The sequence below is a fragment of the Anomaloglossus baeobatrachus genome, chromosome 2 (genome assembly GCF_048569485.1).
Source record: "Anomaloglossus baeobatrachus isolate aAnoBae1 chromosome 2, aAnoBae1.hap1, whole genome shotgun sequence".
In the NCBI taxonomy this organism is placed as follows: domain Eukaryota; kingdom Metazoa; phylum Chordata; class Amphibia; order Anura; family Aromobatidae; genus Anomaloglossus; species Anomaloglossus baeobatrachus.
Window position 1 is genome coordinate 664,376,715 of NC_134354.1, and position 27,903 is coordinate 664,404,617.

Below are 27,903 nucleotides of genomic sequence, written 5' to 3' on the forward strand. Positions count from 1 at the left end.
GTTTATATAGGAAAGTCCTGGTGGGTGGTCCTCTTTAAATTGAATTATATATATATTCCCTAGCTTTTGAAGGAGATATACTTTCTATAAATACATAACTACATCTGTCACAATCTGAAATCCTTGCACTTGTAGTAAAAATCTCCAATATTTTGATTGGTTGCATAACACTCTAGGCGGCCAACTGTGCCATATTTCCCATGCTTTGCTAATGTGTCTTCCTATGGAGTGGAAACATAAACATTTAATCAATGAAAGTTTTCCTCCTATTTATTCCAGGACACTAATGTAGGTATTCTCTTTCTTTTTCAGAATCCTACTCAATTGCTGGCAGTGATGGCAGCATATCCGCTTCGGTGGCTTCCATTCAACCCCAGCCCTCCACTAGCTCTGCCCCGAGCTCCCCAGGATCCAGGAGGTCTGTTAGCACACTGAAGAAATGGCTGACAAACCCAGTGAGAAAACTAAGCAGTGGCAGCCGCCTTGATCAGCGACAGAAGAAGATTGAAAGCAGGCCAAAAAGAGGCACGCCTGGCCGGAGAAGGAGTGCCGATGATGGGGGAAGAGCAAGCTTTGACCTTGGGGTTTTGAGAAAGATGGATGACTTCACCCGGGGTGAAGACAAGGGTTCGGTGAGATATTTTGTTTTCTAAAGGGTGCTCAATAGTACAATGTAATGTGGTGATGGGTTCGTTATAAAAGTAGCTTTCACACAAATGTCTCCATTATTTATTACAGGCAGTTCTGTCTTCTGCTATACAAAATGTTACTTAAAGAGGACCAACCACCAGGATTTTCATAGATAAACTAAATCCAGTGCTATACTGGTGCTATCATGCTGACTCTATACATGCCTATAGTTGTGAGATCGGATGTATACTTTCTGAAATACAGGCAAGTAAAGGTTGTGAAATGCACTGTTATTTGATTAATAGCAGTTACAAAATATCTAATAGATGGGTCAGATATTGCTACTTATTCCCACCCCTATCTGTCTGCCTGTCCTTCCTCCCCTTGTCTCTATTATTATAGGTGGAGGAGGGAGGAAGGACAGGTAGACACACAGGGGCCGGAATAACTTGCAAAACCCAACCCACCTATTAGATATTCTGTAGCTGCTATCAATCGAGTAACCGTGCATTTCACAAACTTTACTTCCCTGTATTTCAGAAAGTATACATCCGATCTCACAACTAAAGGTATGTATAGAATCGTCATGATGGCACCAGTATAGCACTGGCTTCAGGTTTATATATGAAAATCCTGGTGGTTGGTTCTCTTTAAGAGATTCTAGAACTTGTCATATTGCACCACAATGGTCTCGCTAAAGCTCCACAATAAAAATGAAATGTATATTACTATCTGACATACTTATGGCTTATCGAAAGTATATCATAAAAGTCTGTCAAGAGCTGGGCCCACTTTCAGGATTCCTACCTTTTAGGAAATGGGGGTCTTCTCCCTTAATTAGCACTTTCAAATAGAAGACACCTTGCATGTTTGTGGCTCCCTCCTTTGAATATTAGGGGTGTTGTATTAGAGCGAGAGCCATACATAGATGCTCACCTCTCTTAGGGTACGCTCCACGATCAGGAGCCGTAGAGTTCTTGATGCTACAGAATTTTATCTCCGGACCTTAGTTTACTTGTGTTATTTTCATTGCGTTTGTGTGCATTTTTATTGCATTTTTGACGCTACATTATTTGTCTGTTTAATGTGTAATACTTTAACAAAAAGCTGTTTTGTTTTTGAAACTTCTGGTACTGACTTTGGTAGGTGCGGATTACATACGTTTTTGTTGCGCCTCCACTACGTAAACACAGCGAAAATGCATGCACGTCTTTTACCTGCGGATTTTCTGCATCTAATGCACGTCTATGGGAAAAATCTGCATAGAAAACTGAGCGCTCCTATAAAAGAAATTGACATGTTGCGGCTTGCAAAAACATACTGCAGGTCAGTTTACTTAGCGTGAAAAAGAAGCACAGTAAGGCAGCTTTCACACCTCCTGTTTTAGCAGAGCCCGCCAATCCGGCTCTAAAACCTATGCAACGGATGCGGCGACAATACCCCATCCTTTGCATAAGTTTTTTGCATGCGGCCCGTCCATTTTTTGCGGCTTGCGGCAGGCTACTGAGCATGCGCAGTGGAATAAAACGTATGCGGCGGCCGGATGCGGTTTTTGCCGCAGGACGCCGCATGCAGCGTCCATAGGCATGCATTGCAAATCGCGCCGCATCGGAAGGATGCGGCGCGATGTGTTTTTTTTTTTGCCGGACAAAAACACATGCCAGGCAACGTTCCATCCGGCCGCCGCATGGGCTACATCTGCCGCCTCCGGCAAAAACCGGACGGAACGCAAGCCCATGCGGCACAATACGGCACTAATGTAAGTCTATGCAAAAAAAACGCAACCGGCGGAAAAAAAACCGGTTGTGTTTTTTCTACAAAGCGCCGGATTGTGCCGCACAGGAAAAAACGGATGTGTGAAAGCAGCCTAAGCAGGAGATTTCTATTAATCCCATCCACTTTGCTTGTACTGTAAAACGCAGTATTTTGGATCCTAATATACGGTATTTGGTCAAACAATTAACTCACCCTTACTGTGGTGGCTTGAGGTGCTTCTCTTTGGTGCGGCTGTGATGTTCTGTGATATTGATCATGTTGCTTCTCACAACTGCTTTTCCAGGTTTGTCTCCCTCTGGAGCACAGTCAACAGATTGGCAAATCATATGCATCACATAGGAGACGCGGGGGGTGCATACATCACAAGAGGGGCTGGGGACATATACTTCACATGAGGGGCTGGGGGCATAGACATCACAGGAGATGTTGGGGCATACTCATCACAGGAGACGCTGGGGCACAAATTACAGGGCATGCGGAGGACATACATCACAGGAGGGGCTGGGGGCATATATGCATCACAGGAGGGGCTGGGGGCATATACAGTGCCTTGCAAAAGAGAGGGGGGGGCAGCACTGCCTGAGAATCGCATGAAAAAAAATATTTTTTTTGTGTAAATTCACAATTATTCCATTATAATAATAATAATTATATTGCATTATAGTACAGTTGGAATAATTGTGAATTTACACTAAAAAAATAATTTTTTTTGCATGCCATTCTCAGACAGTGCTGGCTCCTCCCTCTCTCTGTAGTGCCTTGCAAAAGTATTTGGCCCCCTTGAATTTTTCAACCTTTTCCCACATTTCAGGCTTCAAACAAAGATAAAAATTTTAATTTTATGGTGAAGAATCAACAACAGGTGGGACACAATTGTGAAGGTGAACGATATTTATTGCTTATTTTAAACTTTTTTTAAAATTAATAAACTGAAAATTGGGGCGCGCAATATTATTCGGCCCCTTTAAGTTAATACTTTGTAGTGCCACCTTTTGCTGTGATTACAGTTGCAAGTCGCTTGGGGAATGTCTCTATCAGTTTTGTACATCGAGAGACTGAAATTCTTGCCCATTCTTCCTTTGCAAATAGATCGAACTGAGTGAGGTTGGATGGAGAGCGTTTGTGAACAGCAGTTTTCAGCTCTTACCACAGATCCTCGATTGGATTCAGGTCTGGACTTTGACTTGGCCATTCTAACACCTGGATACGTTTATTTGTGAACCATTCCATTGTAAATTTTGCTTTATGTTTGGGATCATTGTCTTGTTGAAAGACAAATCTCCGTCCCAGTCTCAGGTCTTTTTCAGACTCCAACAGGTTTTCTTCAAGAATGGTCCTATATTTAGCTCCATCCATCTTCCCATCATTTTTAACCATCTTCCCTGTCCCTGCTGACAGTGTATGACTGATTGTTGTCCTATGGACAGACTCTCCCACCTCAGCTGTAGATCTCTGCAGTTCATTCAGAGTGATCATGGGCCTCTTGGCTGAATCTCTGATCAGTCTTCTCCTTGTTTGACATACATAAAATTTTTGAGGGATGGCCGGGTCTTGGTAGATTTGCAGTGGTATGATACTCCTTCCATTTTCAATACGATCGCTTGCACGGTGCTTCTTTGGATGTTAAAAGTTGTGGAAATCTTTTTGTAACCAAACCCGGCTTAAAACGTCTCCACAACAGTATCACAGACCTGCCTGTTGTGTTCCTTGGTCTTCGTGATGCTATCTGCGCTTTAAACAGAACACTGAGACGATTACAGAGCAGGTATGTTTATATGGAAACTTGATTACACACAGGTGGTCTATATTTATCATAATCAGTCATTTAGGACAACATTGGATCATTCAGAGATCCTCAATGAACTTCTGGAGTGAGTTTGCTGCACTGAAAGTAAAGGGAACAAATAATATTGCACGCCCCAATTTTCAATTATTTATTTTTTAAAAAGTTTAAAATAAGCAATAAATTTCATTGAACTTCACAATTGTGTCCCACTTGTTATTGATTTTTCACCATAAAATTAAATTTGTTATCTTTATGTTTGAAGCCTGAAATGTGGGAAAAGGTTGAAAAATTCAAGGGGGGCAAATACTTATGCAAGGCACTGTACATCACTGGAAAGGCTGGGGACATATACATCATAGGAGACGCTGGGGAGCATAAATTACAGGAGCCCCTGGGGGCATATACATCACAGGTGGGACTGAGGGCATATGTACATCACAGGAGGGGCTGGGGGTATATATATAACAGGACACGCTAGGGGTATATACATTACAGGACACGCTGGGGGCACATACATTACAGGACACGCTAGGGGCATATACATCACAGGAGAGCCTGGTGCAAATACATTAAAAGAGGGACTGGGGCATATATATCACAGGAGGGGCTGGGGGCATATATATCACTGGAGGGGCTTGGGCCATATACATCACAGGAGGAGGTAGGGCTCAGAGATAACTGGGTAGCACAGACAGCACTAGAGGGACATGGACAGGACTGGGGTAGTAAAGACATCACCAAGAGGGCTTGGACAGCACTAGGGGGCATGGATAGCACCTGGGGGTGGCACACAGCACTTGGGGGGTGGCACACAGCACTTGGGGGCACACAGCACTGGGTTGATAACACAGCACTGTGGGGAAACACAGCACTGGGTTAGTGACACACATCACTGTGGGGCACACAACACTGGTGGATGTACACAGTACTAAGGGGACTCACAGCACTGGGTGGAAGGCTCACAGCACTGGATGGAAGGCTCACAGCACTGGGGAGGGAGGCATGTACAGCAGGGAGTCCAGTAACCTTCTGCTCCTCTTCTTCTGTGGAACAGAAGCGCACCTCACACTTTCCCCGCCCACAAAGTACGTCCTCAGCACACTGGCACAGGTTAGCGTGCTGAGGACCTAATTGTAGGCTCACAAAGTGAAGTCTGGGGTACATGTGCGTCCTTGCATCACACATTGTGATTTAAAGGGGCGTCAGCCGACAAGACCGCAGCTGCCACCTGAGCACTGCGGTTCCTAGTAATGTGCCTAGGAGCTACACAAAAAGTCATTACGGGCTGTAAATGGCCCGTCGGCCGGAAGTTCCCCACCCCTGTTCTAGAGTATCTGTAAATTAACTAAGCAAATTCCATTTCATTCAATTATGGGCATTGTGAGATTGCACCCAGTTCACACACCGCAACATGGGTGGTTTTTACTTGCTTTTGCTGCAATGTGAGGTAGCATAGGAGAACACGCAGTTCAAATAAAGTCCAGCAGTTTATTAAACAAGACAAACTGCACTCGAGGTACATTACAAACAAAAATCTCTTTCTTCATGAAAGGGACACATGGCTTACTGGCCATCACACTCACGGTTTTCCAGTCCATTAATTCAGTGGTTCACCCTCACAGGTTTGGGTCCACTTTTCTCAGTGGTGTCCAGAGAGGCCTCAATACCTCTGTGCACTGGAGCAGCCTCTCCACACAGGCTGCTTTTCACACACACTCTCCTGGCAGTCTCTGTCAGTCTGGCTCCTGCCAGTTTCTCAACACAGGCTGACTTCCTTCAGCTGTGTTCCTTCCAGAGGCTCCTACCCCTCAGGGATTAGCAGTCTCTCCACATATTCACTAATGTGAGTCCACACACCTCTCCATGAGGTTTCTTCATGGAAGCCTGCAGCTTCCTCACACAGGATCTCTACCAGGAGCTCCTTCAACAGCCCAGCACTATCCCTCCTGGCTGCCATCTGTAAGAGGCCTCTAACACACAGCCTCTTCAGACTCCACATAGTCTGCCATGTGCCAAACAACAGACTCCATTAACACTAGAAGTCCCAGAGAGGGGTCATTTAACATTTCTACCTTTGGAACCCAGAGACGGGTCGAATGACCTGAAGGATTTTAGCTAGCATCCTATAATCATCGGCTTTTGTTCTGTAATTAAGGACATTACTGTCGCACCACAGGAGGTTGTTGTTTTCCATTGAGTTTAGCCATTTAGTTTCTAGTTAGTTCTATTCAGTTAGGACTAAGGGTCATTTGACCCTCTTTCGGGACTTCAGGGGGAGCTCGAAATTTCTGGGACTTCTATTAAAAACCATATGGCTTGTCAGACACATCTCAAACACACCCATAGTTTGGTTTATGTAGGTGGCCAGAACCACTCATCTCCTTAGCCACCTGTGAACCTGCCCTGAGAATACCTTAATAGTAATATGTGGCACTACAAGTACCAGCATGTAACTCCAGGTTCACTCCACTTATATGGTACATACAGCAATGTAGCCGGTCGCCATCTCACACCATGTTTACAAAAATGTTCGGGTCTAAAGTAGCATTTACATTGGCTGATAATCCATCAGATCCTAACAGTAACAATCCAGTCTGCAAAAATGCTTTCTCTTCGTGCATAAAATCGTTTAGAGGAACAAAAAAAATTACCAAAACATTAAAAACATTAAAAAAATAGGTAATGTAAATGGAGACGGTTCGGTTGTTCAACAATTAGACTGGAAAAAGGAGCAGTAGAAATTGAAGTCCTAGTTATATGCAGGGTTGGTCGTAGTCCAAGGCAATACATAGTTCAGTAGCGGATGGAAATAAATATTTGTGATTATTGCCATTTTTTCTGTATGCTAATGCCAACACATTTTCTTTGTACAGTATCAGTGGAAATGTTTGTACAATACTTAAAAAACTTATTAATTCAAAATAAATATTAACACGGCGTATGAATTTTGAATACAAATATACTCTATATTATCTGTGTGATCCCAGTGTACAATGTTACAATGTAACGATCTTAATTCAGAGATTTAATTCACGATTCTTCACATCGTTTGCTAGTTGAGATTTACAATCACAATGTTCATCGTTTAACTGATTACCAAGTTTGTGTAAATAAACAATTACATTGTCTATGCAAAAGCATCACTATCCGTTCTACCCGAGGTGCCTCTGCCCTAGACTTCGTGCCCCATACATCCTTACAATCACAATACAATATTGAAATTATTTAAAGGGAACCTGTCAAGTCAACAAAAAACAAGATTAAGGCTACTTTCACACATCCGGTTTGAGCCATGCGGCTCAATCCGGCTGTGAAACCTATGCAACGGATGCGGCGAAAACACCGCATCCTTTGCATACGTTTTTACATGCGGTCGGTCCGTTTTCTTCCGGTTGCGGCACGCTACTGAGCATGCGCAGTGGATAAAACCGCATGCGGCGGCCGGATGCGTTTTTTTCCGCATCGCGCCGCATCCGGCATCCATAGGCATGCATGAAAATGCGCCGCAGCGGCCGGATGCGGCGTGATGTGGTTTTTTTTTGCCGGAGCTAAAAACGTTGCAGGGAATGTTCTATCCAGCCGCCGCATCGGCTAAATCTGCCGCATGCGGCAAAAACCGGACCGAACGCAAGCCCCTGCGGCACAATACGGCACTAATGTAAGTCTATGCAAAAAAACCCGCAACCGGCGTTACAAAAGCCGGTTGCGGTTTTTCTGCAGAACTCCGTATTGTGCCGCAGAGCAAAATCCGGATGTGTGAAAGTAGCCTAACCTGGTAATATGGGTTAATCTCCAGATTAGTAGCGTTCTGAAGCTGCCCAATCTCCCCTCTGAGCATAGTGAGCGGTGGCTGTAACTGCACCTCCAGTACTAACTGACAGCCAGCTCAGCATTAGAGCAACAGCTTCAGAACGCTGTAGATTAACTCCATAATCGTGTTTTTTTTACCTGATAGGTTTCCTTTAAGAAGAGGTAACTTTTTACTGAAAATTTAAATAGTTATCGGTTTTGCAAAATAGCTCTAGCTCAGTGATATTGAGTAGAGGTGTCTGTAAACAGCAATTTTCAAGTTTTGCCACATATTCTCAATGGGGTTTAGGTCTGGACTGTGACTGGGCTATTCACATACATGAATATGCTTTGATCTAAACCATCATTCGTAGCTCTTGCAGTGTGTTTAGGGTCATTTACATTTGGAAGGTGACCCTACGCCCCTAGTTTCAAGTCTTTTGCAGACTCTAACAGGTTTTCCTCCAGGATTGCTCTGTAATTAATGTACTCTATCTTCCAATCAATTAAGACCAGCTTCCTTGTCCCTGCTGAAGAAAAGCCTCACCACAGCATGATGCTGCCACCACGATGTTTGACAGTGGGGATGGTGTTTTCAGGGTAATATGCAGTGTTAGGTTGCACCACACATAGCATTTTCCATTTGCCCAAAAACGTCTACTTTGGTCTGATAAAACCAGAGCCTTTTCTTCCACATGCTGCCTGTCTCCCCTACATGGCTTTTTGCAAACTGCAAATGGGACATCATATGACTTGCTTTAAAAAATTGATTTCTTCTTACCACACTTCTATAAAGGCCAGTTTTGTGGATCATACAACTAATACCTATCCTGTGGGCGGGCTCTCCCACCTCAGCTGTGGATCTCTGCAGCTCCTCTACAGTGACCATGGGCCTCTTGGCTGCTTTTCTAATTAGTGCTCTCCTTGCTTGAATTTCAGTTTAGGTGGACAGCCATGTCTTAATAGTTTTGCAATTGTGCCATACTCCTTCCATTTTTGGGTGATGGATGGAACAATCTCAGTGAGATGTTCAAAGTTTGGGCTATTTTTTTTGTATAACCTAACCCTGCTTTACACTTCACCTTAACTTTATCTCTGACTTTTCTGGTGTGTTCCTTGGGTTTCATGAAGCTGTTTGACCCCTAATGTTCTCCAAAAAACCTCTGCGCCCTTCGCAGAACAGCTGTAGTTATATTGGGAAGAAATTACACACAGGAGGACTTCATTCACTAATTAGGTGAATACTGGAGACAATTGGTCACTCAGGGTTTTATTTAGGGGTATCAGGCTACAGATTGCTGAATACACATTACAATTCTCAGATTTATATTTTTAAAATAATTAGAAAACCATGTATCATTTCCTTTACACTTCTCAAATACTTGCTACCTACTTTTGCAAAGCTCTCAGAATAAAATCCATTAATACATCATTTATCTACAGTCATCCCATGAAAGTGTGCATCCTTCTTAATACTGCCATATTTTATCTTTAATTTCATACTTTTTCCATTTCCCATTTTTATTCCTAAAATATGGAGCATGTGGTTAACTTGGAGCTTAAAAGCGAATATTTTCCACATTTTATGTTGTTTTATGGTCTGTCGGATGAGAAGCTTACCACAGGAGCCGCTTCCTGTCAGACATTCTCATATCATTGTGACTGGGGGAAGTTCGGATCGTTCATTATCTGTTCACCTTAATCATTGATGTATCACCTTTGCTGAATTTAATATATGTTGTTACATGGACAGAAATGGAGCTTAATAAAGCATGAGCGCAATGCATTCCTTCGGAGGCGCCTGTCGCATTGTTCATGCAGTCTGATCAGTGGACGGCACGGTATAGAGGAGAAGATGAGCAGGATGATTTATAGGTTTGTAGGAAAAGATCCAGTATAACGTATTTTATTCATTGAAATAGCTAGTGTTTGCATGTCTGAGTCCAGTGGGCGGTCCTACTACCATGTTTTTCCAAAAATAAGACACTGTCTTATATTTTATTTGCCCCCTAAAAAAGCATTAGGGCTTATTTTTGAAGGCGGTCTTAGTCTTGGAGAAATATGGTTGGGGTTAGTTTACCCCCCAAAAATGCAGACCCCCCCACCCCACTTCCCAGGAGACTTATACCAGATCCGGACGTCTGTGTGGCTCCCAGGTCCTCCTGTAATCTCCGGTGGGTGCTCCACGCCGTCCACCCCTGCTTCTGGCTGACACACAGCAGATCGCAGATCGCGCACGCAGATCGCGCACGCACACCACACATTACATCACATCCATCGCTTCTGGCCGCAGGGAATGATGGGAGGAAGTCACGTGTGTCCGCAGGTCCTGTTACGGCAGGTCCTTGCGCTCCATTGCACTGCCTCTCAGGATTCTGCCAGCGAAAAGAAATCGGTGTCGCTGGATGTGGTGAGTATGTGTGCGATCCGATGTGTGTGTGAGTTGATGTTTGTGTGTGTAATTTGATGCTTATGTGTGTGATCCGATGTTTGTGTGTGTGATCTGATTATGTGTGTGATCTGATTATGTGTGCGATCTGAGTGTGTGTGCAATCTGAGTGTGTGTGTGTGATCTGAGTATGTGTGTGATCTGAGTGTGTGTGTGATCTGAGTGTGTGTGTGATCTGAGTGTGTGTGTGATCTCATTGTGTGTGCGATCTCATTGTGCGATCTGATTATGTATACGATCTGATTGTGTGTGATCTGAGTGTGTGTGTGATCTGAGTGTGTGTGTGATCTCATTATGTGTGCAATCTCATTGTGTGTGTGATCTGAGTGTGTGATCTGAGTGTGTGATCTGAGTGTGTGATCTGAGTGTGTGATCTGAGTGTGTGATCTGAGTGTGTGATCTGAGTGTGTGATCTCATTATGTGTGCGATCGGATTGTGTGTGCGATCTGATTGTGTGTGTGATCTGATTGTGTGTGTGATCTGATTGTGTGTGTGATCTGATTGTGTGTGTGATCTGATTGTGTGTGTGATCTGATTGTGTGTGTGATCTGATTGTGTGTGAGATCTGATTGTGTGTGAGATCTGATTATGTGTGCGATCTGATTATGTGTGCGATCTGATTATGTGTGCGATCTGATTATGTGTGCGATCTGATCATGTGTGCGATCTGATTGTGTGTGATCTGAGTGTGTGTGTGATCTCATTGTGTTAGTGATCTCATGTGTGCGATCTCATTGTGTGTGTGATCTGATTGTGTGTGTGATCTCATTATGTGTGCGATCTCATTGTGTGTGTGATCTGAGTGTGTGTGTGTGTGATCTCATTGTGTGTGTGATCTCATTGTGTGTGTGATCTCATTATGTGTGCGATCTCATGTGTGCGATCTCATTGTGTGTGTGATCTCATTGTGTGTGTGATCTGATTATGTGTGCGATCTGAGTGTGTGTGATCTCATTGTGTGTGTGATCTCATTGTGTGTGTGATCTGAGTGTGTGATCCCATTGTGTGTGTGATCTCATTATGTGTGCGATCTCATAGTGTGTGTGATCTGATTGTGTGTGTGATCTCATTGTGTGTGTGATCTGAGTGTGTGTGTGATCTGAGTGTGTGTGTGATCTTATTGTGTGTGTGATCTCATTATGTGTGCGATCTCATGTGTGCGATCTCATTGTGTGTGTGATCTCATTGTGTGTGTGATCTGATTATGTGTGTGATCTGAGTGTGTGTGTGATCTCATTGTGTGTGTGATCTCATTATGTGTGTGATCTGATTGTGTGTGTGATCTGATTGTGTGTGATCTCATTATGTGTGCGATTTCATTGTGTGTGTGATCTGAGTGTGTGTGATCTGAGTGTGTGTGTGATCTCATTGTGTGTGATCTCATTATGTGTGCGATCTCATTGTGTGTGTGATCTGAGTGTGTGTGTGATCTCATTGTGTGTGTGATCTCATTATGTGTGCGATCTCATTGTGTGTGCGATCTCATTGTGTGTGCGATCTCATTGTGTGTGTGATCTGATTGTGGGTGTGATCTGATTATGTGTGCGATCTGATTATGTGTGTGATCTGAGTGTGTGATCTGAGTGTGTGTGTGTGATCTGAGTGTGTGTGTGATCTGATTGGGGTGTGTGATCTCATTATGTGTGCGATCTCATTGTGTGTGATCTGATTGTGTGTGTGATCTCATTGTGCGATCTCATTGTGTGTGTGATCTGAGTATGTGTGTGATCTGATTGTGTGTGCGATCTCATTGTGCGTGTGATCTCATTGTGTTTGCGATCTGATTGTGTGTGCGATCTGATTGTGTGTGCGATCTCATTGTGTGTGTGATCTGAGTATGTGTGTGATCTGATGGTGTTTGCGATCTGATTGTGTGTGCGATCTGATTGTGTGTGCGATCTCATTGTGCGTGTGATCTCATTGTGTGTGTGATCTGAGTGTGTGTGTGATCTGATTGTGTGTGCGATCTGATTGTGTGTGCGATCTCATTGTGTGTGTGATCTCATTGTGTGTGTGATCTGAGTGTGTGTGTGATCTGATTGTGTGTGCGATCTCATTGTGCGTGTGATCTCATTGTGTTTGCGATCTGATTGTGTGTACAATCCGATGTTTGTATGTGAGATCTGGTTGTGTGTGTGTGAGATCAGATGTGTGTGGGTGTGCGATCACTGCAGGTCCTCTGCTCTGTGTCTGGTGAGTGTGATTATGGGGTGTCCGCTGTCTATAATGAAGTGTCCTGCAGTATCTATAACTTTTTTAGATGCGCAGACACTTCATTATTGATTCGGGACTAGGGCTTATTTTCGGGGGAGGGCTTATATTTAAGCCTTGCTCCGAAAATGCTGAAAATCCCTGTTAGGGCTTATTTTTGGGGAGGTTTTTTATTTTTAAAAAAAACACGATAATGATTGACAGCTATCTCTGCTAGCACAGTCATACAGGCGCCATTCCCTGGACTCCTACACATACAAACAACAGTTCCTAAAATGCTGGAAAGATGGTTTTCCTAGTGAACTGGATGTTAATAGTGGGAATTTTTCTTAAAGGGGCTGTCTTCCAATAGCCAGTTATCATTTAAAGGCTTTTCTTCATTCGGAAAACCTCTGTTCCCAAGCTGCTATTTCTTTTAACCCCTTCACGACCTGATGTACTGGTATATCCAAAGTTGTGTCTGTCTCATTAATGAGGGCTCACGCGGCGAGCCCACATCTTTCCATGCTGTTCTGAGCAGCCGACATGCGCACCTAACAGGCGTGGGTGGATTTCTGATCCACCTGCACATGTTAACCAGTTAAATCTTGCTGTCAATGTCTGACAGCGAGATTTAACACCTGCGAGCAGCGAGCACATCATTCCTCACCATCGTACTTCTTGTGAACGTCCCATTGAAAATAAAACAATTAAAAAATACACATATTTGCTATTGTTGCATTCAGAAATGTCTCATTTATCAAAATATAAAACAAATTAATTTGACTGGTAAGAAGCGTAACTAGAAAAAATATCAAAATGTCAGAATTACAATTTTCGTCGTAAGATTGCAATAAAATACAATAACAGGCAATCAAAACAATATATCTACCCAAAAATGGTAAAATTAATAACACCAGCTTAAGACACAAAAAATAAGCATCACTGAGCCCCAGATCCCAAAAAATGAGAACACTACAGGTCTCAGAAAATAGCAACACAAGCCCTATTCTTTTTTTGACAATTTTTTGTAAAGTTTTTCACCACTTAGATAAAGTGGGTTGGCATGACAGCGCAGGGTCGATTGATCATTCCTGTCACTGCCATGACTCATTCCTGTGAATGCCAGCAGAGCGCCGGCATTCACAGGAGATCAGCATTTCGGCTGATCATAGTGATGCTGAAGCATCGCTCTGGTCAGAACAAGTGATTGAACACTGCAGGCATAAGAGTTTTAAATAATGTTTTAAAAAAAGAAAACTAAAAGTTCAGATCACCCCCTTTTGCTCCATTGAAAATAAAACAATAATAATAATAATAATAATAATAATAATAAAATAATAAAAAAATACACATTAGTTATTGCCGCATTCAGCAATGTCCAATCTATCAACGTATAAAATTAATTAATCTTATTGGTAAAAGGTATAGCGAGAAAAAAAGTTCCAAACGCCAAAATTCCGTTCTTTTGGTCACTGCAATATTGCATTATAGTGCAATAACAGGCAATCAAAATGTCGCATCTACGCACCAATAATCTCCTTAAAAACGCCACCTCAAGACGCAAAAAATACGCAATCACCGAGCACCAGATCCTGAATAATGAGAACACTATAGGTCTTAGAAATTGACAACAAAGGCGCTAGTCTTTTTTTTTTCTTTTTACAAAATTTAGAATTTTTTTTCACCAATTACATAAAAGTGAAACTATAGCAGCACTCTCCATCTCGGAAAATTTTATTGCGATTGCGACATCGCATTCAGTGTGGGAGAGAAGCAGGGAACACACATGACGAAGGCCGTTTCGCTATGCACTTCAGCAGGGCCTACATATAGACTGATGGCGGGTTATTTCCTTAAGAGGAACTACACCCATACAGCTATATCACAGGTGCAGGAATTTATCACACATAACAATCAAACAGAAACATAATCAAAGAAAACAACATTAATATGTGAATATCTTTGATTATATTTTTGTTTGATTGTTAAGTGTGATAAATTTCTGCACCTGTTTTGCAGTTTCACCGCACTTGGATTTTTTTTTTACCGTTTTCCAGTACAATATGGGGCAGAATTAATGGTTTTGTTTAAATGTACAACTCGTCCGGCAAAAAACAAACCCCATATAGCTATATTGAAGAAAAAATTATGGCTCTTGGAAGAAGGGGAGGAAAAAAACCTGGTCCACCGTAATCCATATGGAGGTCCCACCTTGTTCCAAGACTCACTATCCCAGCCTGTGAAGAACACAACGTTCCCTATATTGTGGGACAGCAGCTACTGCTGGCTCTCACGCTGTGCTGTGTTAGAACCATGGCAGTGAACTGTGATGACCTCATGAGGGCACTGCAGGTCACAGCACGTGGGTCACTCAATGGTGTGTGTACCACCGTGGGCAGTGACAAGCTGTGATGTCATGAATTCACCGCAGTTCATTGCAGCGGTTCTTAAACAAAATAACGCTAGAGCCAGCGGCTGTGTCGAGCGATGACGTCTTGAGTTTACCACACATCACAGCTGCCTGCACTCACGCTACTTTGAGTGAGAACCGCCACAGGCAGTGAACTCTGTCGCTTGCTAGGCTGCTTGCTGCAGTTTTGCTAAAATCAAAGTTTAATCAGCAGGAAATTTTCACCATAGGATTAATAAACCTGTTGCCATGTAGTCGTCCCTCTTTATGAGCTCTATATAACCTCGTCCCCATGACTGATTTACAGTTTTCTGCCTATGCACAGTGTACACAGAAAATATCCAAACACTGTTGTGAGCGGCAAAAAAAGGCGCAAAATAACTCCCCATGAATTGAGGAAAATCAAGCGTGAATCTGCGAACATGCCATTTGCCACCAGTTTGGCCATATTTCAGAGCTGCAACGTAACTGGAGTATCAAAAAGCACAAGGTGTGCCATACTCAGGGACATGGCCAAGGTAAGGAAGGCAAAAAAATGACCATCTTTGAACAAGAAACATAAGATAAAACGTCAAGACTGGGCCAAGAAATATCTTAAGACTGATTTTTCAAATGTTTTATGGACTGATTAAGTGAGAGTGACTCTTGATGGGCCAAATGGATGGGCTAGAGTCTGGATCAGTAAAGGGCAGAGAGCTCCACTCCGACTCAGACGCCAACAAGGTGGACGTGGAGTACTGGTATGGGCTGGTATCATCAAAGATGAACTTGTGGGACCTTTTCGGGTTGAGGATGGAGTGAAGCTCAACTCCCAGACCTACTGCCAGTTTCTGGAAGACAACTTCTTCAAGCAGTGGTACAGGAAGAAGTTGGTATTGTTCAAGAAAAACATGATTATCATGTAGGACAATGCTCCATCACATGTATCCAACTACTCCACAGCGTGGCTGGCCAGTAAAGGTCCAAAAGATGAAAAAATAATGACATGGCCACCTTGATCACCTGATCTGAACCCCATAGAAAACCTGTGCTCCCTCATAAAATGTGAGATCTACAGGGAGGGAAAACAGTACACCTCTCGGAACAGTGTCTGGGAGGCTGTGGTGGCTGCTGCATGCAATGTTTATCGTAAACAGATCAAGCAACTGACAGAATCTATGGATGGTGGGCTGCTGAGTGTCATCAATAAGAAAGGTGGCTATACTGGTCACTATTTTTTTTTATGGTTTTGTTTTTGCATGTCAGAAATGTTTATTTCTAAATTTTGTGCAGTTATATTGGTTTACCTGGTGAAAATAAACAAGTGAGATGGGAATATATTTGGTTTTTATTAAGTTGCCTAATAATTCTGCACAGTAATAGTTACCTGCATAAACAGATATCCTCCTTAGATAGCCAAATCTAAAAAAAACCCCACTCCAACTTCCAAAAATCTTAAGCTTTGATATTTATGAGTCTTTTGGGTTGGTTGAGAAAATAGTTGTTGATCAATAATAAAAAAAATCCTCCAAAATACAACTTGCCTAATAATTCTGCACACAGTGTATATTATGCTGATCTCAGATGGAGTAGGAAAAACCTGCTGATATATTCCATTTAAATGGGTTTTCTGGTGAAACAAGCTATTACCTAATGGGTCACATTTTTGTCCCCACTACAAAATTGAGCAGCAGGTCCATAGAGAATAAATGGATGGGCATCAGACTTGTCGCTCCAGTTTTGTAGTGGGGATAAAAATGTCCCATTAGATAATAACTTGTTTTCCACCAGACAAGCACTTTAAGACCCGTTTCACACGTCAGTGAAAAACACAGACGTTCTTCACTGACGTGTAAAACACGCACATGTCCCTCCGTGTGCCGTGAATCACGGCACACGTGGGTTGCCTAAGTGCAATCCAGGCTCCGTTCTCCGTGGTCCGTGATTGCACTTAGCGATCAACTCACCTGTGCCCGCTCCCGCTCTCCATGGTGCTGAATGCTCCGGTGGTGCAGCATCCGGCCAGTGCTGACCCCCGCAGCAGCTGCTTCCGGGTCAGCTGTGTCGTGCATTCATGAATATGCACGACAGTAATGAGTCGGCTCAGAAGCAGCAGGCAGAACATTCTGCAGAGTACATCGCTGGAGCCGGGTGAGCAAAAATGATTTTTTTTTATATGCACGTTTTTTTCTGGCACGTGTTTCACGGATAACACCACTGCGTGGTCCGTGGGACATCAGTGATGCCAGAAAGAAATGGACATGTCTCCGTGCGGCAATCACGGACACGCAGGTACGCCGCACGGAGACACGGTCGCTGATGTGTGAGCAGACCCATTCATTATAATGGGTCTGCGTATGTCAGTGATTCTGGTTTAAAAAAAGCACAAATGTACCAGAATCACTGACGTGTGAAAGGGGCCTAAAGGGAATCTGGTAGCGGATTGCAGGTGCCAGTGGTTGGGCCCCATTGATTAATAAGTTATCAGCTATCTCATGGACAGGTGATGGCTTGTTTTCACCACTTTAAATTAATGTTTTAGGTGTGCGGAAGTAACAGTGAGTGATGGGTCACTATGATGTGCGCAGTGTGTGTGCGTGTGTAACATCAGGATGGCACAAAGGACTAGAGGATGTGAGCAGACGAAAATAACTCTTTCTGTTGACATAAATGCAGTTGCATCTGTCTTGTTCTTGTCTTTAGACTAAATTGTCAGGTGGAAAATGCTGATGATGGAGCAATGGTAGCAAAACACAAGTCAGCAAGATCAGAATCGGATTAATGTCAGAAAAGAGAGACATCCACTGCACGGTGTCGCATTGTACATGTAGTCACAACTGTAAACTATGATGTGACATCGCCAGGAAAGACACAATTCTAATATAGAACAATCTGCAAATAGGATACAGGATCCTAGAAATGTGATATTCATTTTGATCATAATACAATGACAAATTGTAAAAAGATGACAAGACTGTACAAAATGGAAAATCCACTCCATGATGTACTCAGCGGAATTTGACTGTGATTCAGGCTTCTAAGAGGAGCTGGCACACGGAGCTAAGGCTACTTTCACACTTGCATTGAACGGCATCCGTTGCCTTGCGTTGTGTGACGGATGCAACGGATGTGTTGCATTTAGTGGCACAACGGATGCAACAGATCGTACAAAACAATGGAATCTTTTTTTTTTTCTTCTTTCGTTTTACCGGCGGCAGATTATTGTGAACGATCAGCTGATCGCTCACAGCAGCCGGTCACCGAGTGATCAGCTGATCGCTCACAGCAGCCGGACGGCTGAGTGATCAGCTGATTGTTTGGCCACCGAGAATGTGTGCGGGGGGCGGAGTGCGGGGTGGGTCGAGCCGAGCGGGACCATGGCGCTGAGGACGTCAGTGCAGCGAGGAATGCAAGGCTGGGGACAGGTGAGTGTGAGAGAGTGTGTGTGTGTGCGTGTGTACATGTGGAGTGGAGTGCGGGAGGGGGCGGAGCCGAGCGGGAAAGTGTCGGCCTCCCTGCACACGTAGCCAGGGTAAATATCGGGTAACTAGGCAAAGCACTTTCCTTGGTTACCCGATATTTACCTTGGTTACCAGCGCAGACCGCTTAGCGCTGGCTCCTTGCACCCGTAACCAGGGTAAATATCGGGTAACTAGGCAAAGCGCATTGCTTAGTAACCCGATGTTTACCCTGGTTACGTGTGCAGGGAGCCAAAGAGAGGTTGCGCTGCTCAAAAAACGCTACATACAGTTCCCTCCGCCCAACGCAGCGTCAAAATAACAATGCTGCATCGTGCAGCGGATGCAACGCAAGACTATTCGTTGCTATCCCTAGCTAATAGAAGTCTATGAGGAATATAACGGTTTCCTGCAACGGTTACCGTAATTCGTCAAGGCTGCGGATAGCAATGGAAGCCGTCCAACGCAAGTGTGAAAGTAGCCTGACACGTCTGAAACACATTGGATTCATGTTGGCGGATCTACCCACTATCGATGCAGCCCACAATGCTATTCTGTGTGTCCTCAACCATCTGGTCTCAAGCACGCTTCTTGGTGCCTGTTGGCTGGCCACATGTATTTTCCATGTCAGAGAGAAGAGCAGTAATGGGGATTACTAATGGCCCACTGTGGTCATATCTGAATGGGAATTTTCTGACTCCTGTATCCAGTAATGAATAGGCCAGGTGGAGAAGGGACCACACACCAGTGCCGCTATCTTCATTGTAGATTAATGGCTGTAGTCAAACACTCTGGGATTACAGCAATTTGCTTAAACTGCCATTGAGACAGCCAAATACATGTATATTCTCTATCATATACACCATGTTCCAAATTATTATGCAAATTGGATTCAAGTGTCATAGTGATTAATTTTTATTTTTTTTTCAATGAAACTCATTGATGGTATTGTGTCTCAGGGTTATTTGGATAACTGAACTCAATCTCAGATACCTGTGATTAGTTTGCCAGGTGAGCCCAATAAAAGGAAAACTGGATGCTCCACAACATTAAGCAGGTCACAGTTTTCAAGTAACATGGGAAAGAAAAAGGATCTCTCTGCTGCCGAAAAGCATCAAATAGTGCAATAGACAGGGGATGAAAACATTAAATATTTCACGAAAACGTAAGCGTGATCATCGTACTGTGAAGAGATTTGTGGCTGATTCAGAGCACATACATGTTCATGCTGATAAAGGCAGAATGAGGAAGGTTTCTGCCAGGCAAGTTCATCGGATTAAGAGAGCGGCTGCTAAAAAGCCATTACAAACCAGCAAACAGTTATTTGAGGCTGCTGGTGCCTCTGGAGTCCCTCAAACCTCAAGGTGTAGGATCCTTCAAAGGCTTTCTGTGGTGCATAAACCTACTATTCGACCACCCCTAACCAGTTCTCACAAACAGAAATAGTTGCAGTTGGCCCAGACATACCTGAATACTAATTTTCAAACAGTCTCGTTTACTGCTGAGTGTCGAGTAACCCTGCATGGTCCAGATGGATGGAGTGGTAGATGGTTGGTGGATGGCCACCGTGTCCCAACAAGGCTGTGACGTCAGCGAGGAGGTGGAGGAGTAATGTTTTGGGCCGGAATCATGGGGAGACATCTGGTAGGCCTCTTTAGGGTTCCTGAAGGTGTGAAAATGACCTCTGCAAAGTATATAGAGTTTCTGACTGACAACTTTCTTCCATGGTACAAAAAGCAGAAATGTGCCTTCAGGAGCAAAATCATCTTCATGCATGACAATGCACCATCTCATGCTGCAAAGAATACCTCTGTGTCATTGGCTGCTATGGGCACAAAAGGAGATTAATTCATGGTGTGTCCACCATCCTCCCCTGACCTGAACCCTATAGAGAACCTGTGGAGTATCATGAAGCAAAAGATCTATGAGGGTGGGAGACAGTTCACATCAAAACAGCAGCTCTGGGAGTCTTTTCTGACATCATGCAAAGAAATTCAAGCAGAAACTCTCCAAAAACTCACAAGTTCAATGGATGCAAGAATTGTGAAGGTGATATCAAAGAAGAGTTCCTATGTTAACATGTAACTTGGCCTGTGTTTTGGATTTAAATAGCTTTTTATTTCAGTGAATGGGACCTCCTAATGCTGCAAATTCCACAAATGAGCATTTTCAGTTCTTTAAAACATATAAAATGTTTAAATTGTCTCTCCAGTAAAGGAGACAAACTCTAGCACAGCGCCACCTATTGGAAGTAGCGATCCTAAAAGTCACAAGTGGATTTTTAACAATCCGTGCAATATGACTCAGGATATATAAGCCAGATCAGAATCCCAATTTGCAGACACGGTGTTTCGGGGTGCTTGCCCCTCGTCAGTGCAAAGTATGGGGTGTCTGATCTGGCTCATGAGAAAGCTATGTGGGGACCACGGGGGAACACTATTCTCCTTAAGGAGACTTTGCAAGCCAGTCTGGCTGCCCCGTGGTCCCCACATAGCTTTCTCATGAGCCAGATCAGACACCCCATACTTTGCACTGACGAGGGGCAAGCACCCCGAAACACCGTTTATAATAATAATTTGGAACAGTGCATTTTGAGGTTTGTTTTTTTTTTTTAAAAAAAATTGAAGATTATACTGTTATCATTGGGAGGTTTCTTCAATAAAATTAGATGTATACTCTAACGGGTGATGACTTTTATTAGACTGACTGGCATCTGCACCCACCATTTAGGAAAATCAGAGAAAAATATCATTTGCATAATAATTTGGAACATGGTGTATGGAATATGCTTATGATGGAAAAATGTCTCAGATGTGTAGTTGGTGCAAATCGATTGGTAAGACCCAGTTCATTGGTCATATTAGTACTCTGTGGTCGGGAGCCAGGCTGGCTAACCAAAGACTAGCTGCGGGAGCCATGAGAGGCGAGGCAAGGCTAGCAAGGCAATTGCACCATGTCATGTGTAATATTTTGCACCAGCTGTACTCAGATGGTAATACCCTTTTACCCTTGAGATTAGTTCAGTCTGATACTGTAGACCTGAAAAGGTCATGTATCCCTGATCTAATGTACAAGGTCTCCTGCCTCAATTCGACAGCAAATTACTCGATAAATGAGGATTGGACATGGTCAATTTTTTTTTTTAATCTTTGACTCGCTAACAGATAAGCCATCTATACAATATAACTATTGTCATCTTTACAGCTTTGAAATCAAAATCTCCATTCAGTCCTGCCAATTATCCATGTTTATGGGCTGTCCTGGGGACAGGATGGAAGGTTAATTACTTCTACGTAGCTACAACTTACTTTATTATAATATATTGAGATGCGTTAATGTCATAATGACTATGGGATAGCAGGGAACTGGGGCACCTAATTTGTCCCTCAAGCTAGGGGAGCCCTATGATATCCCTAATCTCAGGGATACTCCTATTGGTGGAGATGCCTGAGCATCCTTCCTGGCCCTGCTCCTGACCAGTCCTGATCTTATTCCCCCTCTCTCCCCCGAGGGAGGGATGGGACAGGTGTGTGGTGAAACGCACAGATAAAGACAGACAAGGGAAAACTAAAATTCTGTCAAACACCACACACACATAGAGGTAAAGACAATAAGAGACTCAGGAGGAAAACAAGAAGGAAGCAACAAAACAAGAGCAGTAAACTCCACAACCGCACCAAGTAAATAAGCACAACATTCACCAAACAGTCTGGGACACTAACCTCACAGACCAACAAGCTGGTATGGGTGGAAGGATCCAACCAGCATAAGTAGGAGGGGAGGAAATGGGATAGGCCTCCCCACAACATGTGATCAAAGGAGCAAGCAGACCAACAGAGGTTAACTCTTGCTTGCCTGCCTACGAATTAGCACACAGCAGGTCAACGCCCGAGTGTGCCCGTGTTGATCTCAGATACCTGAGAAACCATCGGATGGAGTGTCAGAAGCTGCAATTAGAACAGAGGCTGCCGCTGCCATGACAGTTGGCAAAATTTGTGCAAAACGCTGTGTGACTATTATATAGTATATGGTTCCTTACTCTAACATTAGTTAAACATTAAACTAAAATCGTGAAAGTGGTATTACGCATTCAACAAAGTAATTTGTAAATGTTTGTTATGTTAAATAGCAAAGCCAGCTAGTTTTCGCCGTCCTCTGGTCAAGCGCTAGCTCCCCACATTGCTTCAGTCTTTTATGTTTTGGCTTTAGCGGTGATGTCACGACTACATGTGCATCACCGCTGCAGCCAATCACTGAGCTTGTGCCATCTACATCAGCAGAGCAGCTATGCTCAGGGATTAGTTGTGATATCACCAAAACACAGACCAAGGAAGAGCAGCAGAGAGCCGGTACTGGACCGGGCAGTATGAGCACTTGCTGATTTTGTTATTTTACATCACAGCAAGCACATGAGGACGTCTTTCTAAAAGTGGAAAACATCTTCAAGGGGGCAATACTGTGCATTAAAATTGGCAGATTCAGTCACCACCGATTATAGGGCATGAACTGTTTTGCATTTTGCACTTTGCTGAGTTTTATACTGCGTTCCAAATTATTATGCAAATGCTATAGCTCTCTAATTTTCCTAAATGATTGTTGCAAATGAGTAAAGTTCAAAGCATCAACCGTGAACATATAAATCTAAATTTTATTGGCCAAACTTCCCAATGATAACAGTATTTCTTTTTCAAAACTAAAAGACATAAGATGTACTGTTCCAAACTCAAACTATTTTGCACAACAGAGTTCCTAAACATCTTATAGGTTGCAGAAAACTGAAAAGCCTTGTTGGGACATGGTGGCCATCCACCAACCATCCACTACTCCATCCATCTGGACCAACTGGTGTTGCACAGCACTCATCAGTAAAGGAGACTGTTTTAAAAATTAGTCTTCTTCATGTATGCTGAAGCCAACTGCAGCTGTTTCTGCTTGTGAGCAATGTTTAGGGCTGTCTGAATAGTAGGTTTAGTCACAATTGTACTCTAGGGAATCCTACATTTAGGGGCCCTTTGCACCCTACGACATCGCAAGCCGATGCTGCGATGCCGAGCACGATAGTCTCCGCCCCCGTCGCAGCTGCGATATCTTGTGATAGCTGCTGTAGCGAATATTATCGCTACGGCAGCTTCACATGCACTCACCTGCCCTGCGACGTCGCTCTGGCCGGCAACCTGCCTCCTTCCTAAGGGGGCGGGTCGTGCGGCGTCACAGCGACGTCAGGCGGCCAATAGAAGCGGAGGGGCGGGGATGAGCTCCTGTGACTTCACACACAGCGATGTGTGCTGCCGCAGGAACGAGGAACAACATAGTACCGTTGTTGCAGCCAAAATAATGAAAATGACCGATACTACACCGATCATACGATACCGACGCTTTTGCGCTCGGTAATCGTTGTTAAAACGATTTACACACTACGATGTCGAGAGCGACGCCGGAAGTGCGTCACTTTCGATTTGACCCCACCGACATCGCACCTGCGATGTCGTAGTGTGCAAAGGGCCCCTTAGAGTTTCATGGGACTCCAGAGGCACCAGTAGCTTCAAATACCTGTTTGCTGCTTTGTAATGGTATTTTAGCAGCTGCTCTCTTAATCTGATTAATTTGACAGAAACCTTCCACATTATGTCTTTATCTGCACAAACCTGTCTGTGTCATGTATCAGCCAAAAATGTCTTCACACTATGATGATCATACTTATGTTTTCTTGAAATATCTAATGTTTTTGTACCTTGACTAAGGCATTGCACTATTTGATGCTTTTCGGCAGCAAAGAGATCCTTTTTCTTTCCCATATTGGGCTACACGATGGCTGAGTGGTTAGCACCATAACTTTACAGAGCTGGGGTTATCCCACTAGGGCAAGATCTGCAAGGAGTTTGTATGTTCTCCTCGTGTTTGCGTGGGTTTCCTCTCGGTACTCTTGTTTCCTCCCACAGTGCAAAGATATACTGATATGGAATTCTGATTGTGAGCCCCAATGGGGACAGGGATGATAATCTCTGTGAAGCACCGTTGAATATGATGGGGCTATGTAGGCAATGCATAATAAATAAAAAAAATAAATAACATTGCTTGAAACCTGTGGCCTGCTGAATAATGTGGAATGTACTTCTTAAGTAGCTTCCTTTAGTTGGGCTCACCTGGCAAACTAATTATCACAGGTCTTTTTAGATTGATCTGTCATCCCTAGAGCCCTCAGGCACAATACCTCCATGGATTTATTTGAAAAACAAAGGATGTACAAAAAAAAATGATATTGTGGTAAAAATCAATGTAAATACTTAGCCCCAAAAATTACAAAAGTATTGTTATGCACACTAATGTGCACATGTGGAAAATAATGTAAAATAAGGTCTAACGCAAAACTACTCTGAGGAAAATATTGCTTGAAACGTGCGTCGGGGTTCAGCGGTATACATGACTTGTTACCATCCTAAGGTATTGTGTCCCTATAATGACTTATATAATTTGGACTTATCCATACATTTTTTGTACTTGTTAAGTTTGGGGATGACCCTTAATGATATTAATATCTAGGCTATATATATAACTTTTACCATTTGGTCACTGCACTAGACACTTTACCAAACCTGTTAATCCGCAGCTAATATTTGGGAAATTGATCAGATCCAGTATTTATGTTTTTTATTTATGTATTCTGCACATCATATTTTTAATGCTAAAAATTAATAAAAATGTACGTTTTATATTACTAATTTGTCACTATCCCTTTCATTTGAATCTTTGGGGGTTCTCTTTGGAGGGTTTTTGATCTACCTGACCCTCCTGCTTCCTGTAAAGACAAGAGGTCCCAGCTGCCCAGTCCCTAAAGGCTCCTGTCCAGACTGAAACAACCCTAAGTCCGGAGTCACACTTGCGAGTGACTCACTTGTAATACGCTTGAGTCTTGCATCTCATCACCTGGCACGGCCTGCTGCTCTCCTGACAGGAGCGGGTCAGCTTCATGTATTTCTATGCAGCTGAGACACTCCAATCCGGAGAGCAGCAGGCCGTGCCGGGTGATGGGATGCGACACTCGCACATATTACACATGAGTCACTCGCAAATGTGACTACGGACTTACTGGAAGACTCAAATGACCACTCAGACCATTGCTTCCTAATCTTCCATTGAGGGTTTCATGTATCTCCTTAAAAATCCAGAGGAAGGTGTAGAGTAAAAATAATGTACACCAAAAGTAACAATCTGTCAGGAGAAACACTTGGGAGACACGCTGTAATTCCAAGAGGGTCCACTTCAGAAATATCACTAGGAGAAAATGCAACCCTGGGAAGCTTTAAATAGTTACACCCTTTGGGTGGTAGGGCAGACTGAATAACAGCATTGGAACCACTTGTTGGCAGAAAGGCAATAAACAAACAAAAGAAGTGTTCAGAACCAGGACAGTGGCCAAACCAGACCGAGTCTCATTGGAGAGGGAAATGGACCACAGCAAAGGAGGCTGTCAGATCAAATCTGAGGCACGACAAGTATTTTAGGACTGATACCTTTCTTGACTAATCAGAAAAATTATATTTGCATGCTTTCAGAGCACAAGGGCCCCTTCGTCAGGCTGGTTTTCAAGTAGCCCTTTTGCTCTGAAAGCTGCTTAACTGCTAGAATATGTTTGTCATTTTTTTGGGGGCTTAAGTATTTACTTTGAAATACAAAAAGTTTAATCTCTAGGACACTTAAATCCAATTTACATAATAATTTGGAACGCTGTGTACAAGTTGAGGAAAGTTTTGAGCCAAGCTCATTTCCTATTCTTAATCAGCTAATAAGCATTTTGCTTGTGTTGTAGTTTTATCACTTAAAGTATGCTAATGTCAAACAAAGTATAATTCTACCATCATTCTACAAGGCTAAAAACCCGACTTGTAAAAAGCAGAAATGAGCACTGAAAGTATAAGAGGCCTCAGGGGTGCAGCACAGCCAGGTTCACCAGCAGGACACTATAGATTAGGTAGTCTGTCTGAAGGAACAGAGCATGCTAAGCTGTTTTGGGTCATGAACCATTGTAGTGACAGGAGATAATTATTTCTTCTCTCTAACCATTCAGGCGTGAAGTGTTCGGTATGAATGGCTAGACAAATCCCTCAAGTCTACTACACTTTTCATTATTTTATTATCTTTCTGTGATTCAGGGACAACTAGACTATAAACACTGCAAGTCTGAGTGTAATATACGATTTTGTGTTTTGTTTTTTGTTAAAGAGGTTTCTATGTGATTTTTATATAGCTCATGGGAGGAAAGAAGGAGCTTCTGCATATTATCATCACTCTGAGATCTCAGCTTGGAGGAATTAAATAAAGAATCATTAGTAGCTCGGCTTACTAGTGCAGTTTTGAAGATATTTTGGAGCTACTTATTATATTCGAATGGATAGCCATATCAGAGTTGTCGCGCTGTACAAAGGGCTAGTAAGACGTAGTACAGCGTAATCCCCACTAGGTGGCAGCAGAGTAGTGAAGGGGATACAAAGTAACACTGTAACAGAAAGGCAGATGAAGTATAGCAGAGTAACTTCATCAGGCAGTTAACAGGCAAACCACCAGGGGGCATTAGAGTAGTCAAACAGTCAGGGTCTAGCCAGGAGAGTCAAGTCACTGCAAAGGGAGGATCAAAATCATATCTGTAAACAGAACCGAGTCGGAAGTCGGGAGATCAGGTATGGCGAGGGAAACACAAACAGACAGGAGCGGGACAGGCAGACAAACGGGGGAGGGTACAAGTCGGAACACAGTGGCAAGGAGGCAGGACAGATCGGGAACACTCACCAGAGCCAGTATACAAACTGCAAGGCAGAAATACCACTGGCACTGAGCCATAGGTAGAGAGGCAATATATAGTGTACTGGGATCCAGGACGAGGCAAGGGAAGTTAACTCCTGACATGACCAGGCCAGAGCTGGGTGTAACCACAGCAGGGAAAAGCCGGCTAGGATCATGACAACAGTATACTAGACAGAACTTAACTGCTTTTATTTGATAACTGTAAATCATGAGTTAAAGGGGTTGTCTGCATTTAAAAAAGTTTATTTTTCTGTAAATTACATTACCTTAGTAGTAGCATTACAAATCTGTGCTTTACTTACCCTGCCCAGGTCCAGCACTGACTCTCCACCACTCCTCACGTTATCTGTTGTTTGCAGTGCGCTGACATGGTGCCATCAGTGCTGTAGTGAGCCGGGCTCAGGTCTGTCATGGCAGCCAATCAGTGATCTCAGTGGCTCTGAGCGAAGTGTGCCATTTACACAGGCTGAGCCACTGAGCTCCATTGTCTGCAGCTCTGTCCATGTTATGTCAGTGCTATAAACAGCAGTAGATAGCGGGAGCAGCAGTAGAGATGCAGCACAAAAGTAAAGGCCCTGTCACACACAGAGATAAATCTGCGGCAGATCTGTGGTTGCAGTGAAATTGTGGACA

At 43.3% G+C, this 27,903-nt stretch overlaps 1 protein-coding gene across 3 annotated transcripts in view; it reads left to right on the forward strand.

Moving 5' to 3' along the window:
• The window catches only part of ARHGEF25 (Rho guanine nucleotide exchange factor 25), a 517,568-nt gene that overhangs the window by 401,457 nt on the left and 88,208 nt on the right, over positions 1–27,903 (forward strand). For all 3 annotated transcript variants that reach the window (XM_075337091.1, XM_075337090.1, XM_075337092.1), the window contains one exon: positions 313–632. In XM_075337091.1, coding sequence (XP_075193206.1) covers positions 313–632 — 320 coding nt within the window. The remainder of the gene's footprint in view (positions 1–312; positions 633–27,903) is intronic.